Source organism: Aythya fuligula, chromosome W, assembly GCF_009819795.1.
Source record: "Aythya fuligula isolate bAytFul2 chromosome W, bAytFul2.pri, whole genome shotgun sequence".
Lineage (NCBI taxonomy): Eukaryota > Metazoa > Chordata > Aves > Anseriformes > Anatidae > Aythya > Aythya fuligula.
Window position 1 is genome coordinate 11,276,348 of NC_045594.1, and position 18,827 is coordinate 11,295,174.

Sequence of the window (18,827 nt, forward strand, 5' to 3'; positions counted from 1 at the left end):
ATGATGATGGCGCACTACGTACAAACTCCTGACACATGGGTTGCATGTACACTTGACTTCATCTGGATCTTTGCATAACTGTTTGTTGTCTAGGTCACTATAAATCACCTCCAGCTCAGCTACTTCCCTCAGGTACTGGATTCCCCTCTCCCTAGTGGTCCAATTGTCTGGTTGACATACAAGATCCTTGTTGAGGGATTTTTGAAACAGCAAGGAGGCCATGACTTGCTGCAGCTGAGCAAATCAAACTGCCAGGACGACTATGAGAAGTTCCCATGACAGTGTTCCCACATCGCCTGATTGAGGAATTTAAAAAATATTGTTGCCAGCAGCTGGCTTCAAGGACAGGATCTAGGACAGGATCTACGTGATTGCTAATCACAAGGGGGTTGTTTTCTTGCAGGTGGGGTTGTTTTCTTGCAGTTGTTTGTCTGAGTGCTTTTGACCAATAATCTTGTGTGAGACACTATCCGCCCCTGTTAAGTTTGCTATAAAAGTCAGGCTATTCGAGTAATAAAGGGAGAGCATGATCTGACCATACCAGTGTCTGTCGTGTTTTCGGCCATTCTTCCTGCAACATATGGCGCCCGAACAGGCTGAGACCCAGCGAGACAAGGAGATGCTGAGAGACCTGATCCACGCTGAGAGACCTGAGAGACGCAGAGAGCCTAGGAACAGAGACGCGGTTACATGCGGGACGCTGAGAGACTCGGAGCACAGACCCAGACAGACATGGTGAGACGCGGAGTGGCGTCGCGGTGAGACGTGGAGAGAACGGTATCGCAGTGAGACGCGGAGACAGAGGAATCGCGGTGAGACACGGAAACAGAGGTATCGCGGTGAGACGCGGAGACAGAGGAATCGCGGTGAGATGTGGAGCAGAATCACGGTGAGACACGGAAGAGTGAAGTATCGCGGTGAGACGCGAGACATACGGAGTTGAGTTGCTACGGGAGATCGGAGGCGTCCGTGGAAACGGCAGACAACCGCCACCGTGTGGAGAGTTGGCACATAGCAGAGGGGTGGACATCACGACCCTGAGGCTCGTCTGACGTAACCACGGAGAAGGAAGTAGCTATCCAGCTTCTCTCTAGAGTACAAAACTGAGTGCAGCGTACTCAGTACGCTGTGTACAAAACCTGAGACCTCAGGAACGTGGCTGGCACGATCTTTTTCGTCGGTTCCTGCACCCACCCCAGTTCGGGGTATGACCTCTTCAATAAAGGAATCAGCGGCAGAAATAACTAAGGGACTATTGGAGCAGAGTGCTGATGGGGAGTGGGGGCTGCCCTTCCCACCCCCTGCGCCCGAAAATCTTGATGCAGCTGCACTGCCAGCATCTGTGCCACTGCCAGGCAGCAATAAATCTACTCGGGATTCTTTGCAAATAAGAGGTGCAGCAGCAGCTTGAGAAAATCGACCTTCAGTGGAGGAGTTGTTCCAAGAACTGCTAGAGAAATTGGAGAACTTAAAAATTACGGATTCGAATGAGTTTCCTCTCTTGTCTACCCCACCGGAGCCGACTCCCTCATTATCCATCGCTACAACGCCATCGGCACCAAGGAGGGACAGGTGCTCCGACGTCATACGTCATGCCATCATAGAAGTGCATGGGCATGCTACATCCTTGGCCTGCCCTATTATTATCGACCCTGTGCAAGGCACCAGGTTGTAGCAGCCGCATGACTGCAAGCTTTTACAACAAGCTTGAAAAATGGTTATGGACTACGGTTTACAATCCCAGGCAGCTCGATGGATAATTCAATGGATTTTCCAGGCAGAACTAATGCGTCCACTTGACTGTCGAAACTTGGCGCGCTTATTGTTAACTCTTTCCCAATTGTTATTGTTTGAAAGGGAATGGTTGCAGTTAACACAGGGGGAAGTGGGTCAGCTGCGTCAACCGGGGGACCCTCTGTATGGGATTACTGTGACACGGAAGGAGGAAGAAGACAATGGGGCAGGCTAGTCTGAAGCAGGGCCGCTATAGGAACAGGAGGACGAAGAGGAAGATGTCATAAAAGCATCAATAACCACCCAATCCCTATCCCAGGTTGAGCTATGAGACGTGAAAAGATTTCAGTTTTTGTTCAGGTGAGCACATTCTCACCTGGCTGCTCCAGTGCTGGGAAAACAGGGCCAATAGTCTGGAATTAGAGGGCAGGGAAGCCAGGTAGCTGGGATCCCTCGCTAGGGAAGGGGGCATTGACAAAACCATTGGAAAAGGAGCACAAGCCTTCACCCTCTAGAGGCGTCTCCTGTCAGGCATGAAGGAAAGGTATCCCTTCAAGGAAGATCTGTTGCAGGAAGAACAGCCAAAAAGAGGACAGACACTAGTATGGTTAGATCATGCTCTCTCTTTATTACCCGAATAGCCTGACTTTTATAGCAAACTTAACAGGGGCGGATAGTGTCTCACACAAGATTATTGGTCCTTAAAGGGGACGGGTCCTTATCTCAATACCCAGATTCAGTTGCAGTTCCTTGTGATTATTCACCAAACAGCTGCACAGCTCACACTGAGGGCTCTTCTTAGTCTCCCGGGGAAAAGAAAGCACCTCCATTCGCATCTGTAGAACAGGCTGTCGCGTTAAGGGGTGTAGCTGATTAACCGTTACGGGCCCGGTCAGATTCAGGATACTGAACCAGTCGGACATTCACCAAAAACACATTAACCGTCTGGGGGTCCAGTCAGACATTCACCATCAACGCATTAACAGCCTGGGGGTCCGTTCAGACATTCACCAAAAACGCATTAACCATCTGGGGGTCCGTTCGGACATTCACCAAAAATGCATTAACCGCCTGGGGGTCTGGTTAGATTCAGAACACTGAACTATCACGGATAACCACCCTCACCCTCATTGCACTCAATGAGAGTTATCACAATGCAATCAAGTATGGTTTATTACAGCAACAGATAATCAGGTTCTTTTGGATTGCCGGCGATAGTGACTGTCTGCAAAGCAAGCTAGTATGCATAAAATACACAGGTGTTATAGGTGTTATAGGTGTTACAGATGTTATAGATGTTGTAGGTGTTTACAGGTGTTATAGATGTTACAGATGTTATAGATGTTATAGGTGTTATAGGTGTTTACAGATGTTACAGGTGCGCAGCCTAGAAATAAACGCGTTAAAAGGATCAAAGACTCTATAGAGGTTTATAAGCAAGTATTCAGATCTCACCCAAAGGCGTTCCAATGGGGGGGGAAGAGAGGCTCAGCCCGTCGACTGATCCCAAGAGTCAGGAGGTCCTAAGGATGTTGTCCTCGGGATGGTATCTCCCCTGACGGTGGTATCTTCCCTAACATCCCCTTTCTCTTGGGCCAATTTATATTATTTTCTGTCTTTTAGGTGGAGCTTGAGTGGCTCTAGTCAAGCATATCTTACTTATGATTGGTGTAAAGTTTTCCCGTCTCCGTTTAAAGTAATAGGCACCGAGAAATTCAGAGCGCATGCTCAGTGAGGGGTGGTCACACCTTGGAGGCGGGTAGCTTTTGGGATGGAGGTGTGTTTTGGTATTATAATGATATTATAATGAGCACACTAGGGTACAGCATTTGTCAAAACATGACAGGTCTTTGGCTTAGGGTGGCAAAAAGTGCAGCTTTGTGCACAAGAACAATCGAGGTCCCATCTGATTACAGAGCCTAGCCGTGGTGTCTCCACTCCACTCTATGCTCCGTGCTGTTCCTTAGAGCTAGCACACCAAGTTTCCCCAGCGCGATAGCATCTAAGGTTGGGAGCCTAGGGAACGCTCAGATAATGAAGTTATGCCCTACCCTGAAAGCCTCTTCAATGCTGTACCTTTTCCTAAAAATGTGAATGTTAGTTTTATTTTCCTAGTTACTTCAGGCATTTACACCACACAGGCCTCTGGGGAACCATATGCTAAATTTATCAATCGGTTGTGGACAGCAATTCCTGATCATCCTGATCTAACAGCGGAGTCTAAAAGCAGTGTGTTTAAAATGCTTGCATTTGATAATGCAAACCGAAAAACTCAAAACATCTTAGTTACACTGCCGAGAACCACACCGAAAGAGGACATGTTGGTACAGAGAGCTGATCAGTCCAGGTAACCAGATGTGGTGGCACAGGACTGTCAGAAATTTGCTTTTACGGTACCCTCCATTAACAAACAGGCCCCGGCAAAACACTATGAATGGCCAGTGCTTCCTCAGGGGATGAGGAATTCCCCTACATTATGTCAATTATATGTTTCCTGGGCATTAGAACGAATTCGGACAGCGTGGTGTGACATAATTATTTACCATTATATGGATAACGTTGGGTTTGGTAGGCCAGAATGCTTCCAGGATTCAGATTTAAAGTTTATTTGGGATACTTTGGAAGCAAAAGGGTTGAAGATAGCCCCAGAGAAGGTTCAGCAGTCATGGCTATACTTGGGATGGAAAATATCAGACTCTACTATTTGTCCACAGAAAGGTGATATAACTATGGTGTTACATAATTTGACAGATGTACAAATGTTCCTGGATAATATTCAGTGGGGTTGCCACATTGTACAGATTACTAATGACAGCTTAGCTATATTATTACCTTTATTGCGGGGCAGGAGTGCAGAGCTGCAGATTACACTACCAAATGACCACCGGTAGGCTCTTTCACAAATAGCTTCTAAGGTTGCAGCTGGCACTGCTTGCAAACGTATAGCACAAGTTGCACTCTCCTTCATAATTAGCAATCATGTGTCTCATCCATTTGCGGTGCTTGGTCAGTGGCAAAAAGAAAAGGGGGAGAGTAAGGGGAGACAAAGACAGAAACGGTATCAGGAGGATGCCACTGACACTAACAGCACTGGTAATAGAAATAGCATAAGTGAAAAAGGTGATGGCAAGAGTGGAATGAGAGGGCAGCATTTTCGAGTTCTGGAATGGATTTTCCTACCGATTCAGACAAAAATGAGTGTTCAAACATGGGTGGAAGCTATCGCAGAGTTAGTATGTAAGGGTTGCTCTCAGAGTATTGAGATCAGCGGGCAGGAACCAGGAGATATTAGTCTGCTGATGGCTCAGGATCATTTGGAATGGTGTTTACAGCAATCCATACCACTACAAGAAGCTGTGTTAGGTTACCTGGGATTGGTACATTCCCGAACTCCAAAGGGGCCTCTCTGGCAAGTTATAAGATCATATAAATGGCAGGTAGTACTACGGCTTTCGTCCCAACCAGTGGTGGGTCACACTGTATATACTGATGCAGGTGCAGCAGGTAGGAAGGCTGTGTGTGTGTGGTACAAGAACGGAAGTTGGGAGAAATACATAATTCCGGGGGAGACAGAGGATTCATTACAAACATTGGCATTGTCTGCTGTTGTTTGGGCTTGTCAGTGCTGGATGCATAAGCCAATTAATATTGTCTCAGGCTCTCTGTATGTTGTCAACGTGGTAAAATGGATAGAGGATGCCTTGATACAGCAAACTAAGAGGGACAGATTATTTCTGCAGCTGCGAGATGCCATTCAGGGGAGAACTGCACCTTACTGTGTTATCCATATATGTAGTCATCAGTTCTCGATTGGGTTAGCAGAAGGTAATGCACAGGCAGACAAGTTAGTGAGTATAGTCACAAAGAGGCCTGAGAGTGATTTTGCACATGCGCGAGTGTCGCACGGAACGTTCCATCAGAATGCAAAGGGTCTTCGGAAAATGTTTGGATTTACTTGGACAGAGGCGAAAGGAATAGTAAGAGCGTGCCCTTCCTGTAGTCATCATGGACCAGGGTTAGGTTTAGGTATTAATCCATGGGGTGTTAAGGCACTTGAGGTATGGCAAATGGATGTAATGCATATGCCGGAATTTGATACTAAAAGATATGTGCGTGTGAGTATTGATACCTTTTCAAGATTCATATGGGCAACGACGCAGGGGGGAGAAAAAGCACACCTTGTGTGTAGACATGTGACGGTGTGTTTTGCCATTATGAGAGTGCCACAGCAGATCAAGACAGACAATGGCCCAGCATATGTCAGCAAAAAGATTAGAACATTTATGAAAATGTGGGGAGTAAAGCATGTCACAGGTATTCCACGCTCTCCCACGGGCCAAGTGATGGTTGAACGATCACATCAGGTTTTAAAGGAACAATTAGCGATATTAAAAGAGATTAAGGACATCAGTGAGCGACTGTCCAAGGCGCTGTTTGTCCTGAATCACTTATGTTTGACTAGTGACCGAAAAGACCCTCCTGCTAGTATTCATTTTCAAACAATAAATATAGCAGCACCAAATGTGTTACCACAAATAAGAATGAATTACCAAGATCCTGCTACAGGAACTTGGAAAGGGCCATATGGGTACAGAAATACAAATAACACCTGTGATTACAATGACACTGCTAGGCAGGGTTTAGGGCTTATGGCACGGAGACAAGGGGTAACAACTATAGCACTTGGAACGATCGTACAGCAATGGCCTTACCTCCTGATGTTTTTCTGATTTGCGGGGATAGGGCCTGGCAAGGTATCCTTGCAAATGCTATTGGAGGTCCATGTTACTTAGATAAACTTACTATATTTGCTCCTAGCTTGTTGCAGTTGCATGAGATCACCAGACAAAAATGGGCATTGCTCGCACCAGATTGCAATGATAATGTTGAATTGCTTGGTGTTGCAGCTAGAGTGGCATTGGCAAGTTTAGTGCCAGGAGTGGCATCTGCGGCCACACTTAATAACTTAGAAAAATTAGTATGCTGGGCCGAGAATCAAGCCCATGCCACGACAGAGATACTTGAGGAGATGTTACCAGATCAAAATAGTTTGCGACATGCGCTCTTACAGGATTGAGCTGCTATTGACTTCTTGCTCTTGGCTGAGCAAACCAAGCTACCAAGGCAACTATGAGAAGTTCCCATGACAGTGTTCCCACATCGCCCAATTGAGGAATTTAAAAAATATTGTTGCCAGCAACTGGCTTCAAGGACGGGATCAACATGACTGCTAATCACAAGGGGGTTGTTTTCTTGTAGGTGGGGTTGTTTTCTTGCAGTTGTTTGTCTGAGTGCTTTTGACCAATAATCTTGTGTGAGACACTATCCGCCCCTGTTAAGTTTGCTATAAAAGTCAGGCTATTCGGGTAATAAAGAGAGAGCATGATCTAACCATACTAGTGTCTGTCCTCTTTTTGGCTGTTCTTCCTGCAACAGATCTTCCTTGAAGGGATACCTTTCCTTCATGCCTGACAGGAGACGCCTCTAGAGGGTGAAGGCTTGTGCTCCTTTTCCAATGGTTTTGTCAATGCCCCCTTCCCTAGCGAGGGATCCCAGCTACCTGGCTTCCCTGCCCTCTAATTCCAGACTATTGGCCCTGTTTTCCCAGCACTGGAGCAGCCAGGTGAGAATGTGCTCACCTGAACAAAAACTGAAATCTTTTCACGTCTCATAGCTCAACCTGGGATAGGGATTGGGTGGTTATTGATGCTTTTATGACATCTTCCTCTTCGTCCTCCTGTTCCTATAGCGGCCCTGCTTCAGACTAGCTTGCCCCATTGTCTTCTTCCTCCTTCCGTGTCTGAATAGGAGTTCCTTTCCTTCCTAAATGTGCTGACTTTAGCATCCATTGTTTCGCCTTCTGTGTAGGGGCAACTGATACCGGCACAGGTTAGTTCACTGGCCCAGCCATGGGGCTCATCACAGAGATTTGAGTGGCAGCAGGATCTTTTGCAGGGGTTGGAGTGGCCGCAGAGCCCATTGCAGGGGTTGGAGTGGCCACATGGCTTGTCACAGGGGTTGGAGTGGCCACAGAGTCTGTCATGGTGGTTGGAGTAGCTGCAGGATGCATCACAGGGGTTGGAGTTGCTGCAGGGACTTTTACAAGAGTTGGAATGGTTGCAGAGCCTGTCAGAGGGGTTGGAGTGGCTGCAGAGTCTGGTGTGGGGGTTGTAGTGGCCACAGGGCCCGTCACAGAGGTTGAAATGGATGCAGAGTCTATTGCAGGTGTCGAAGTGCCTGCAGGGCCCATCACATGGGTTGGTGTTACCACAGGGCACATTGCAGGGATTGGAGTTGTGTTGACTGTGGCTCGTTAAATATAGGTCAAGGCCCAGCACACCACAGATATTTGTGTCTCTTTGGAATTCCTAGGGTGATGCCATACCTTTTTCAAGCATTTTGCCATTTTTTTAAGGATTTTGCACTTGTTCAGGGGTGAAGTTCCAAAGCATTGGAGGTGCTAACAGTTCTAGGCGCCTGCCCATATTCTCGCAGGCTCCCTGCCACTCCTAACTATCCTGCCTCAGGGCAGATCTCTGGATGGCATTCTTAAATAGTTGTTTAACATTAAACAGAACCAGATACATTCAGGAGACATAACAACAAAAGCATGCTCGTTTGAACATCCCATGGATATTCAAAGTTTTAAAGATCTATTGTAACTGGCCTGGAGGAGAAGGAGAAAGGGGGGAGGGGTGAAAAAGTGGTGGAAAGTATCCCCCCTTGTCCCTCCATAGATTGGCTCCCTGAGGAGAAAAGGTAAAGAGTGTAATTATTAATAGTTTCCAAGAGAGGGTTCCTGAAGTATGGAGGTGACGGCAATGCTGAGTACAAATAACAGATTAGTTTTATGACCAGTAATTTTATCATATTATATGCCAGTGTTACATAGTACAACAAAATGATAACCTTAAATTATCCCCTAGAGATGATAAACAGCATGACAGGAAATACGTACAGTAAGTAATGTGCTATACAACACAATGCTGAGACCAAGCACAACAACCTTGAGATCAAAAAAATCAACATTGTGATCAGCAGTTATTAAACTGATCTAATGCTTATAACAATTTCCTTTTACCATGCTCTGGTCAAATCTGTTGTTATCTCAACCCTTCATGCCAAAAGGACTGTAGTGGTTTAACCTGGCAGACAGCTAAGCACCACACAGCCATTCAGTCACCTCCCCCCCCCCCAACCAGTGGAATGGGGAGAGAACTGGGGAAAAAAACAATGAAAAAACTTGTGGGTTGAGATAGACAGTTTAATATGACAGAAAAGGAAGAGAAAAAATAATAATGATGATAATAATAATGATGATGATAATAATAATAATAATAAAGAATATAAAAGCAAGTGATGCACAATGCAGTTGCTCACCAGCCACTAACTGATTGAAGCCCAGCCAGACCCCAAGCAGTGGTGTCCCCCATCGCCTCCCCCAGCCAGCCACCCCATACTAATTGTTCAGCATGACACCATGTGGTATGGAATATCCCTTTGCACAGTTTGGGTCAGCTGTCATGGCTCTGTCCCCTCCCAGCTTCTTGTGCACCCCCAGCCTCCTCGGAGGTAGGGTAGCATGAGAAGCTGAAAAGTCCTCGTCTTAGTGTAAGCACTGCTCTGCAGCAACTAAAACATCAGCGTATTATCAACATTATTCTCACCCTGAATGCAAAACACAGCACCCTACAAGGTACTAGGAGGAAAATTAACTCTATCCCAGCCAAAACCAGGACAAATTTTGAGTTTTTTTTTCCATATACAACACCAGTTCTTGAATGCGGTTGCTCATTTTGAAAGCAGTTGCACTTAATATTGATATGTAAATCATCAGTGTTAAATTTAAAAGCTTTTGATTCTTAGAACTTGGAAGTTGATTATATTTAACATGTAGCCTTTTATAGCCATAAATATAAAAGTTTGTTACCCCTGTTTTCAAATTTTATTTGGGTGTTCAGTGTTACAAACAATTGCTCATGGTATTCCTGCTTTGATTGCTAAGGTTGTATGGTTGTTTTAATTTTAGTAAAGGAGCATGAGTAAATATGTCTGGCTGTATCTATACACTGAGTACAAATTATTTATTTTATTTAACTGTCTTTAAATACATCACATAAAACCTATTTCAAAGACCAGTCATGGCAGACGTTTATAAAGCCAGAGGTTGGAGGGAGATTAATATGTCTAGAAACTGACACAGTTTAATTACAGGTTTTAATATTTAGCATAATTATACAGTGCTTCTCACTTTTGTTATAAATGGCTCAGGATTCAAATTAGGATTAAATAAAAATTAGGATTTATTGAAAGAATATAAAGGAATAGAGGTAAGCAAACAGCGCTGGGTGCACCGGGAGTCTCCGCTCCACCAGGACGCACACCAGTTACATCAAGCAGCTGATTTTTATGCTCCTAGACTAATACATATTCATTACTACTTCTAAAAATATATATATATATTATAATTAGCTTCCGGGGTCCAGTCCCTCCTACTGGAGCATGCGCAGTCTCCTCTGGGGGTCTCTTCTGGGGGTCTGTCGTGGTTTAACCCGGCCGGCAGCTAAACACCACGCAGCCGTTCGCTCACCCTCCCCCCTCCCTCTCTGGGACAGGGGAGAGAAATGGAAAGTGAAGCCCGTGAGTTGAGATAAAGACAGTTTAATTAGACAGGAAAATAATAATAACAAAATAATAATAACAATAATAATAATAATGATACAATGGTGATAATAGGAAAGTAATAATAATATGTACAAACAAGTGATGCACAATGCAATTGCTCACCACCCGCTGACCGATGCCCAGCCTAACCCCGAGCAGTCCGGCCCCCTCCCCCCGGCTAGCCACCCCTATATATTGTTTAGCATGACGTCAGATGGTATGGAATACCCCTTTGGCCAGTTTGGGTCACCTGTCCTGGGTCTGTCCCCTCCCAGCTCTTACTGCACCCCCAGCCTGCCTGTTGGCAGGACAGAGCAAAAGGCTGAGATGTCCTTGGCTTGGTATAAGCACTGCTCTGCAACAATTAAAACATCGGGGTGTTATCAGCACTCTTCTCATCCTAAGCCAAAACACAGCATTCCACCAGCTACTAGGAAGAAAATTAATTCTGTTCTAACTAAAACCAGGACAGGGTCTCTAGGGGTCTTTCATGCTGAAGGCTCGTAGTCTTCCTCTCCCCTTTGTACTTACTTGGCACCATGCCAAGTTTATAGAACATTCTCTGCAGGTCTTGTCTCCCAGCCGTCCTTCAGCTTCTTTTTCCTTCCTCTTAATCTCTCGGCCCCCCTAACCAGATACCAAAGATCCGCATAGTCACTAGTTGTCCATAACAGTCACTAGTTGTTATCAGTTGTTCTGAAACTCCTGGACATCAAACACAAACAGCTTTCTTATTTGACGCTTCACGAGTAATTAAAACATTCTTCCCCAGCCATTCACAGACACATCTATAGCAGTGTTAAGTTAATCTCGAAGAAGACAGGAAAAAAAAAGGCTGTAATTGTTAGAAATAGAAGTCCGGAATAACAAAAGCAAACAGGTTCATAAATTTAAGGAGTATTTTCTGAAGACTTGATAAATTGACTAGAATGAGGGGGAGACTGGGACACACTGCATCTGTGGTTCAAGAATTAAATTGCCAGTGCAGGGCCCAGAGGCAGACAGGATTCAAACAAAATTGTTCTTTATGGACACGAATTGTTAAAACATTCCTCACACTTTCATAGTTCAAATGTGAGCTAGTTTATCTTCATGACACCCTTCTTAAGCACATAAGTAATATTTATCCCCAGTTTGTAAGTGAGGAAAGAGATTTACTCTTGGTACCAAATTGTGTTGCAGAGATGATATTCAGGACTGCCAGCCTCCAAGCCATCCTTCATTGAAAGTCTTGTGGTATCCATCCAGGGCCATGCTGGACCTGGAGCAAAGCCACTGTCTTTGGACCGAACCTTCAGAGCTTGACCCTTCCTGCCAGTTACTGTTAGGATTTATTTTCTCAGACCTTAAGTCAGTGCCCTCCGGTAATCCTGTTGCAGTTTCTCCCCTAATATCCTGGTCTTATATTTTCAGAAGAAAAGTTGCAGTTTAGAAATCCTGTCCATCGCTCAAGAGTGAAGCTTGTGTGAGTGGGAGAAGAGATAGGCTCAGTCAAGGAGCATTCACCTTATTGTAAATGAATGCAACAATCTGGAAAAAGTGCCTGGTTGAGAGACGTGGAGACAATGGTGTGTGTGGGCCCCAAAATGAGTGACATGGGCAGTGGGAGCTGAGGCTTCCCCAGTGGCACTGGAGGAACACCCAGCTGCTGCTGAGGCTGGGACAGGCTGTTGGACTTACGCCCATTCAGACTCTAAACCTTATTATTCTGTGGCTACTGCTGAAGGCTGCCAAGGGTGTTGAGGATCAGTGAATTACAACCCTAGCTGGTGCTAGGTGTTCCAATGCATCACAACCCTTTCAGTGAAGAAATTCTTCCTAATATCCAACCTAAACCTCTCCTGGTGCAACTTAGGGTCATTTCCTCTTGTTTTATCACTTGGTGTTTGGGAGAAGATACCCATCCCCACCTTGCTATAGCCTCCTTTAAAGTAATTATAGAGGGCGATAAGGTCTCTCCCAAGCCTCCTTTTCTCCAGGCTAAATCACCCCAGCTCCCTCAGCCACTCCTCATAAGACTTGTTCTCCAGAAGGAATGTTTTGTTTTGTTTTGGTTTTTTTTGTTTGTTTGTTTTTCCCTAAATAGGGAAGCTTAGCTGAGGAATCTTGGGCTTTTTAACATTATTTAAAGATAAATCTCCACTGAAGTGAGGGATAAATATAAGTGTATTTTGTATATCAGTGCTTTTATATAATTCATATTCAGAGGTCTTTTCTCTGTGTTTTAGAGCAATGAAATATTTAAGCTATTTTCAAGGTGATACTACAAACCTGGGTCTGCGCAACAGCTGCATTGCTCTTTCTTATGTGGCTTGATTTCCCTTTTAATCTCATTCTTTGCAACTGAAGACTTATCAGCATGTATTCCATGTACCTGATTGAGTTGAAAGTCCCTTAAAACTAGCACAGTAAAGATGGAAGCACTCATAGAAGAGGATTTTTCTCATTCCGTGTTTTATTTTATTTTATTTAATTTTTTTTGTTTTGTTTTTGTTTTTGACTTGATTCCTGTCTTCTGAGACACTCTTATGGTTCTTGTGGAAGGCAGGAGAGGTCTTTCACATCTTCAAAGATACAATTTCTTATTAATCTAAGTGTAATAAATGGCTCAGTCTTCAAAATAGGACTATAATCATATAATCAAAGTTTACAATTTATTAAAGGAATAGAGGTAAGCAAACAGCGCTGGGTGCGCTGGGAGTCTCTGCTCCACCAGGACGCACACCAGTTACATCAAGCATCTGATTTTTATGCTCCTAGGCTGATACATATTCATTACTACTTCTAAAAAAAACAGGGTTATTATAATTAGTTTCCGGAATCCAAACCCTCCTACTGGAGCATGCGTATCAGTCTCCGGTGGTCCCTCTGGGGGTCTCTGGTGGTCCCTCATGCTGAAGGCTCATAGTCTTCCTCCCTCTTGTCCTTCTGCTTTGTCCTACTTGGCTGTATGTCAGAGACTTGTGCAACATCCCCTGCAAGCTTTGTCTTTTAGTTGTTCTTCAGCTCTCCCCATCTCTTAATCTCCTGGCCAGATATCAGAGACTTGCATAGTGTCCCATGCAATAGTCATAATAGTTAGCAGTTATTCTGAACCCCCCCAGATATCAGAGACTTCAAGGAAAAATCTACAAATACATTTCCCTTCAAGCTCTCTATTGACATGAATTGCTAAAACATTCCTTTGCAAGATACAGGAACTATATACATTAACCACTCTGTTTTTCTTAGACTTGTGCTTATACAAGGGTATGTAAGACAGAAGGTCACATTCATCATACCATGCGGCCCTAGCATTGTTCCATACTGACACGAATCAGATGAACATATCTCACATAAGTATATATGTGTGAGGACAGCAGTGCAGCATTCCCAGTTGTAGTTTCTGAAGTTGGAAAAAGTGTAGGAAGTTGCTGAGCTGGAAGATTTTTTGGACTCTCGCCAACTAGTAGACAAGACATCTCTCTGAACTTTTAAATCTTCCAGTTGTGTTTTCATTGAATTTTCATACCACCATTCCCTACAACTGCTGAAAATGTTCACCTACATGTCAGAGCTGCAATTGTGAAATGAAAGCTTAAATCAGTAGAATCAATGTTTAATTTCTATACATCTGAAGAGCTGTAGCTGTCTTTACTTTTCAAGTTCTCAGGACTTCTTTGAAAGCAAGCATTTTCAAATCTGTTCATATAATTTTCCTTTCCTCCAGTATCCTTTTACTATTGGCTACAGAGGTAACATAGGCTGGGATTTAAAGGTGATAAGTTGTGTAATGTGATTCAATTTCTAACATCTTGAAAATTATCTTTATGTAGAACATAATGATTTCTTTTCTTGCTGTTTTCAGGTGCTCCTGACCCAACAGCAGGTGCTAGCACAGATGATGAAAACTGCTGGCATTTGGATGAGGAACAGGTCCAAGAACAAGTTAAACTCTTCCTCTCCCAGGGCGGATACCATGGATCAGGGAAGCAGCTCAACTTGCTTTTTGCAAAGGTGTGTTGAGTATTCTAAACCTTCCTTTTTTTGTCTCCCCCATTCCTCCAGCCAGTCTGTACTTGTTAGTGTCTTACTCCAAGTTCTGTTGTTCTAAAACAATACAAAGCCTTGTGAATGTGATGACAAGTTAATAATGAGCTGTTGTACAACAGTGGCCCACAATCTGGTGCATCTTGAGATCAGTTTAAGGATATGAAATAACATTTCAAACATCTGCAGATTTGCACACCCCAAAATGTCGGCGAAACCTATAGAAATAATAGTCTTGCAGTAGCTTGCATAATGCACCTGTGGATCACTTGTGGACGTGTGTTTGAAGAATTGCAGTGTGATACTGAAATCAAAAATCATTGTTAAAATTGAGAAGGCAGACTTTTTCTACTTAAAAATTTCACTTCAGATATATTAATCATATTTCTTATTTAACAGAGAGGTTGAATGTTTATCACTGCAGCATGTTGTTTGTACTGTGGAGTGTTTTTTTTTTTCCCAAGCTTGTATTAAAAGGCTCGTTTCCTAGGTTCGAGAGATGCTAAAGATGAGAGATTCAAATGGAGCTCGCATGTTGACATTGATAACAGAACAGTTCATGGCTGACCCTCGTCTATCACTTTGGAGACAACAAGGAACTGCAATGACTGACAAGTATAGGCAGCTCTGGGATGAACTTGGTAAATGAACAAACTTCAAAATCATCTAGGTCTTCATGTGTATAATGAAGAAACAATTGCATATTTGGGGGTGGAGAGAAACTTTCATGGTACTAGGTAAAACAGGTTAGAGTCTTCTGCAGTTTTGTTTGTTCAGTTAAGGTTGGATGAAACTGAATTTCTGATCTACTCCATGAGACAATTGCAGTCCTCTCAGAAGCATGGTGTGAAACAAGTGCAATTGCAGCAGGTTGTAAGTAACCTGAGGATCTAAAAAGAATAAAACAAAAAGTGGAAATGTACAAAACTGAGGGTAAGTATATAAACCACAGTGCTAAACTGGAAAGGTTAAGGTAAAAATAATTTTGAAAGTAGAGGGAAATAGAAGGCAAAAAGAGGAGATTCATTAAGAGTATGAGAAGATTTCAACAAGAGAAAGCAAAGGTCCATTACATAGCAGGGAAGGAGATCAAATAACAGAGGGCTAAAACAATTAACACTGCTCTACAAGAAAGGTCAGTTGTGATCAGTTAAATGACTTGTACAACATAGAGAGGAATGCAGGCTGAAATGGGCAAGGAATATTTAAACTGGTGAAGTCTGAAGGCACTTGCTTTAAAGTGTTCCAAAACTCAATGGCACAGTTTTGAACTGTTTTTAACTGCTTCAGAAGTTCTCAAAATGTATACAAATTTGTGATAGGAAGGAGAAACAAAAATAACCTGAAGGTAAACGTCACCAACATTTTAAAGGACGGTAAGTAAATGAGAACAATTATATTAATAATAAAATAACCACCAGCATTGCTTTCATAGAGTGTAAGGTACCAGACCAAACTACTATCCAGTTAATGTATAATCATGTAGAAGACAGTGATAAAAGACAACCTGAAATATTTAAAATGCATGGTAAATCTAATTTGTTTCTCTAAAAGATAATAAACTGACTGTGTGCATTGAAGGGATTAATGTGGCATATCTTAGCTGTAGTAAAGTTTTGGATTCTGTCTTAGAGGCATTCTCAGAGCAAGCTGAAGACACACAGTCTAGATGAAATTGCCTTGTGGTTCATAGAACTTCTATTAGTTACCTGCACTTTCATTCAATCTGGAAAGACACTTCAAGTCTACGCTTAGAGGAGCTTGCCCTGAGATGTGTTCTGGCCAACATATCTATTCCTGATATATGTGGCATGGAAGATGCATATATATATGTATTTATATATATATATGTAAATACATATTAAAAACTTGCAGATGATGCCCCATGGGATCATAAACATTGTGGAGAACAGAGCCAAAACTCATAATGGTCTTGGTACATTTTAAAGGTGCAAAATTAAGATAAATGAAATTAAATCAATGCAAAAATAATCCCTTCCTTTAGAAAGGAAAAGTCAAAAGCAAAACTTTTGAACTTTGCACTTGTAAAGTGCACATGACCATGACTGATAGTACAATGTCTAGTGGGGCTAAGACTAGATATAATGTTAGCATAAATTATGTTCATGCTAAATGAAGCATTAAGCTAAAGTCTGTCTAGTTGAGATTATAGACCTCTGTTGTGGTTTACCCTGGCCGGCAGCTAAGCACCACACAGACTTTTGATAACCCTCCCTACTTGCTCACTGGGAAGGGGGGAAAGAATTAGATAGAAATGAAAGCCTGTGAGTAAAGACAGTTTATTAGGACAGAAAAGAAGGGAAAATAATAATAATAATGACAATAGTACTACTAGTAATAATGTTGTCGTGGTTTAACCCGTCCGGCAGCTAAACACCACACAGCCGTTCACTCACCCTCCCCCCTCCCTCTCTGGAACGGGGGAGAGAAATGGAAAGTGAAGCCCGTGAGTTGAGATAAAGACAGTTTAATAAGACAGGAAAATAATAATAATAACAAAAGTAATAATAACAATAATAATAATAATAATACAATGGTGATAATAGGAAAATAATAATAATATGTACAAACAAGTGATGCACAATGCAATTGCTCACCACCCGCTGACCGATGCCCAGCCTAACCCCGAGCAGTCCGGCCCCCTCCCCCCGGCTAGCCACCCCTTTATATTGTTTAGCATGACGTCAGATGGTATGGAATACCCCTTTGGCCAGTTTGGGTCACCTGTCCTGGGTCTGTCCCCTCCCAGCTCTTACTGCACCCCCAGCCTGCCTGTTGGCAGGACAGAGCAAAAGGCTGAGATGTCCTTGGCTTGGTATAAGCACTGCTCTGCAACAATTAAAACATCGGGGTGTTATCAGCACTCTTCTCATCCTAAGCCAAAACACAGCATTCCACCAGCTACTAGGAAGAAAATTAATTCTGTTCTAACTGAAACCAGGACAAATGTGTACAAACAAGTGATACACAGTGCAATTGCTCACCACCCACTGACCGATGCCCAGCCTAACCCTGAGCAGCCCGTCCCCCCACCCCGGCCAACGCCCATATTAATTGTTCAGCAATTGTTCACTGAAGCATTAGACTTTCACACTGGCCATATGGGACTATTAAAAGGTGAATGAGTCTTGCTGATCACTCCTTGGCGGTCTAGCTGATGAACCAGCTTATGGATGGGAATCAGGTAGTCTCGGTTGGTGTGATATTGCCGCTGGTGCACAGTTGTGGTAGTGATTGACACCTGCTGTTCTTCGACCCTCAGCAACCCCACAACAGAAGGGTCCTCTGAGAGACCGGGCAAGGTAGACAAGTGTTTAATGCCCTCTGTCTCTAAGGCAGCTATGCCAAAAGCCTACCAGAACCCTTTTGGGTCCTGGAAATATCCTCTTCTAAGACAGTCTATGGCAAGGATACATGGAGCATCCGGGCCAGTCACACTACGGTGCTTTTTCCACTCATTCCCAGTTAGACTCACTTCAGCCTCCAATACAGTCAACTGCTGGGATCCCCCTGTCCCTCCAGAAATACGGATGGGTTCTGGCCCTTTATAAGCTTGATGGTATTACAGTACACTGTGCACCTGCATCTACTAAAGCCTTGGGTCTGACATGCCAGGCCATCGAATCCACACAGTCCAATAAATTAAATTTTCCCTTTCTTCTGCTGGCTTGAGGCAGGGCCCCTCTGATCCTGGTCATAATATTCATTACTGTGTCTGGGGGACTGCCTGCTAGAAACAGCAAGTTTCTCAGAGAAACCCCCCTTTTGTCACTGTTTTTTTTTGCATCTCAAGTATCCATGCCTCTAGGGTTGGGGTAGATTTTCCATCCCATTTTCTCATGTCCTCTCCATGATCACGTAGGTAAAACCACAGGGTGGCACAGGTAGTACCTGTGTACCCACAAAATCTTCTTCCTTGAACAGAAGGATGCTTGACCCTGATAGCTGAGACACTGGATTGTACAGGTGGGGAAGACGATAAATTCTCTCTGAGTTGGTTGGAAACTTCAGAAAGTTTCTCCAAAGTATTCTCTTTTAGTTGGTGGAACTCTCGAGAAAGTTTTTCCACAGCTGAGATGCAGGCCTGTAAGGAAGAGGAGAGACTTTCTTGGTACCACCGGAGTTGTTTAGCCACTTCATCCACTGTGGGTTCCTCATGGTCTTTCCAGGTCATTACTGCCAGTGAGCTGGCATATGATGATGGTGCACTCAGTACAAAATTCTGCCACATGGGTGCTGTACACTTGACTTCATCTGGATCTTTGGATAGCTGTTTGTTGTCTAGAGCCTCATAAATCACCTCCCCTACAGCTAATTCCCTCAGGTACTGGATTCCCTTCTCCACAGTGGTCCATTTTCCTGGTTGACATACAAGATCT

General features: G+C 43.6%; 1 protein-coding gene across 1 annotated transcript in view; it reads left to right on the forward strand.

Moving 5' to 3' along the window:
* LOC116501425 (zinc finger SWIM domain-containing protein 6-like) overlaps positions 1-18,827 on the forward strand; it is a 225,053-nt gene that overhangs the window by 112,231 nt on the left and 93,995 nt on the right. Inside the window, exons 3-4 of the mRNA XM_032206977.1 lie at positions 14,246-14,394; positions 14,918-15,068. Of these exons, the coding sequence (XP_032062868.1) occupies positions 14,246-14,394; positions 14,918-15,068 (300 nt within the window). The remainder of the gene's footprint in view (positions 1-14,245; positions 14,395-14,917; positions 15,069-18,827) is intronic.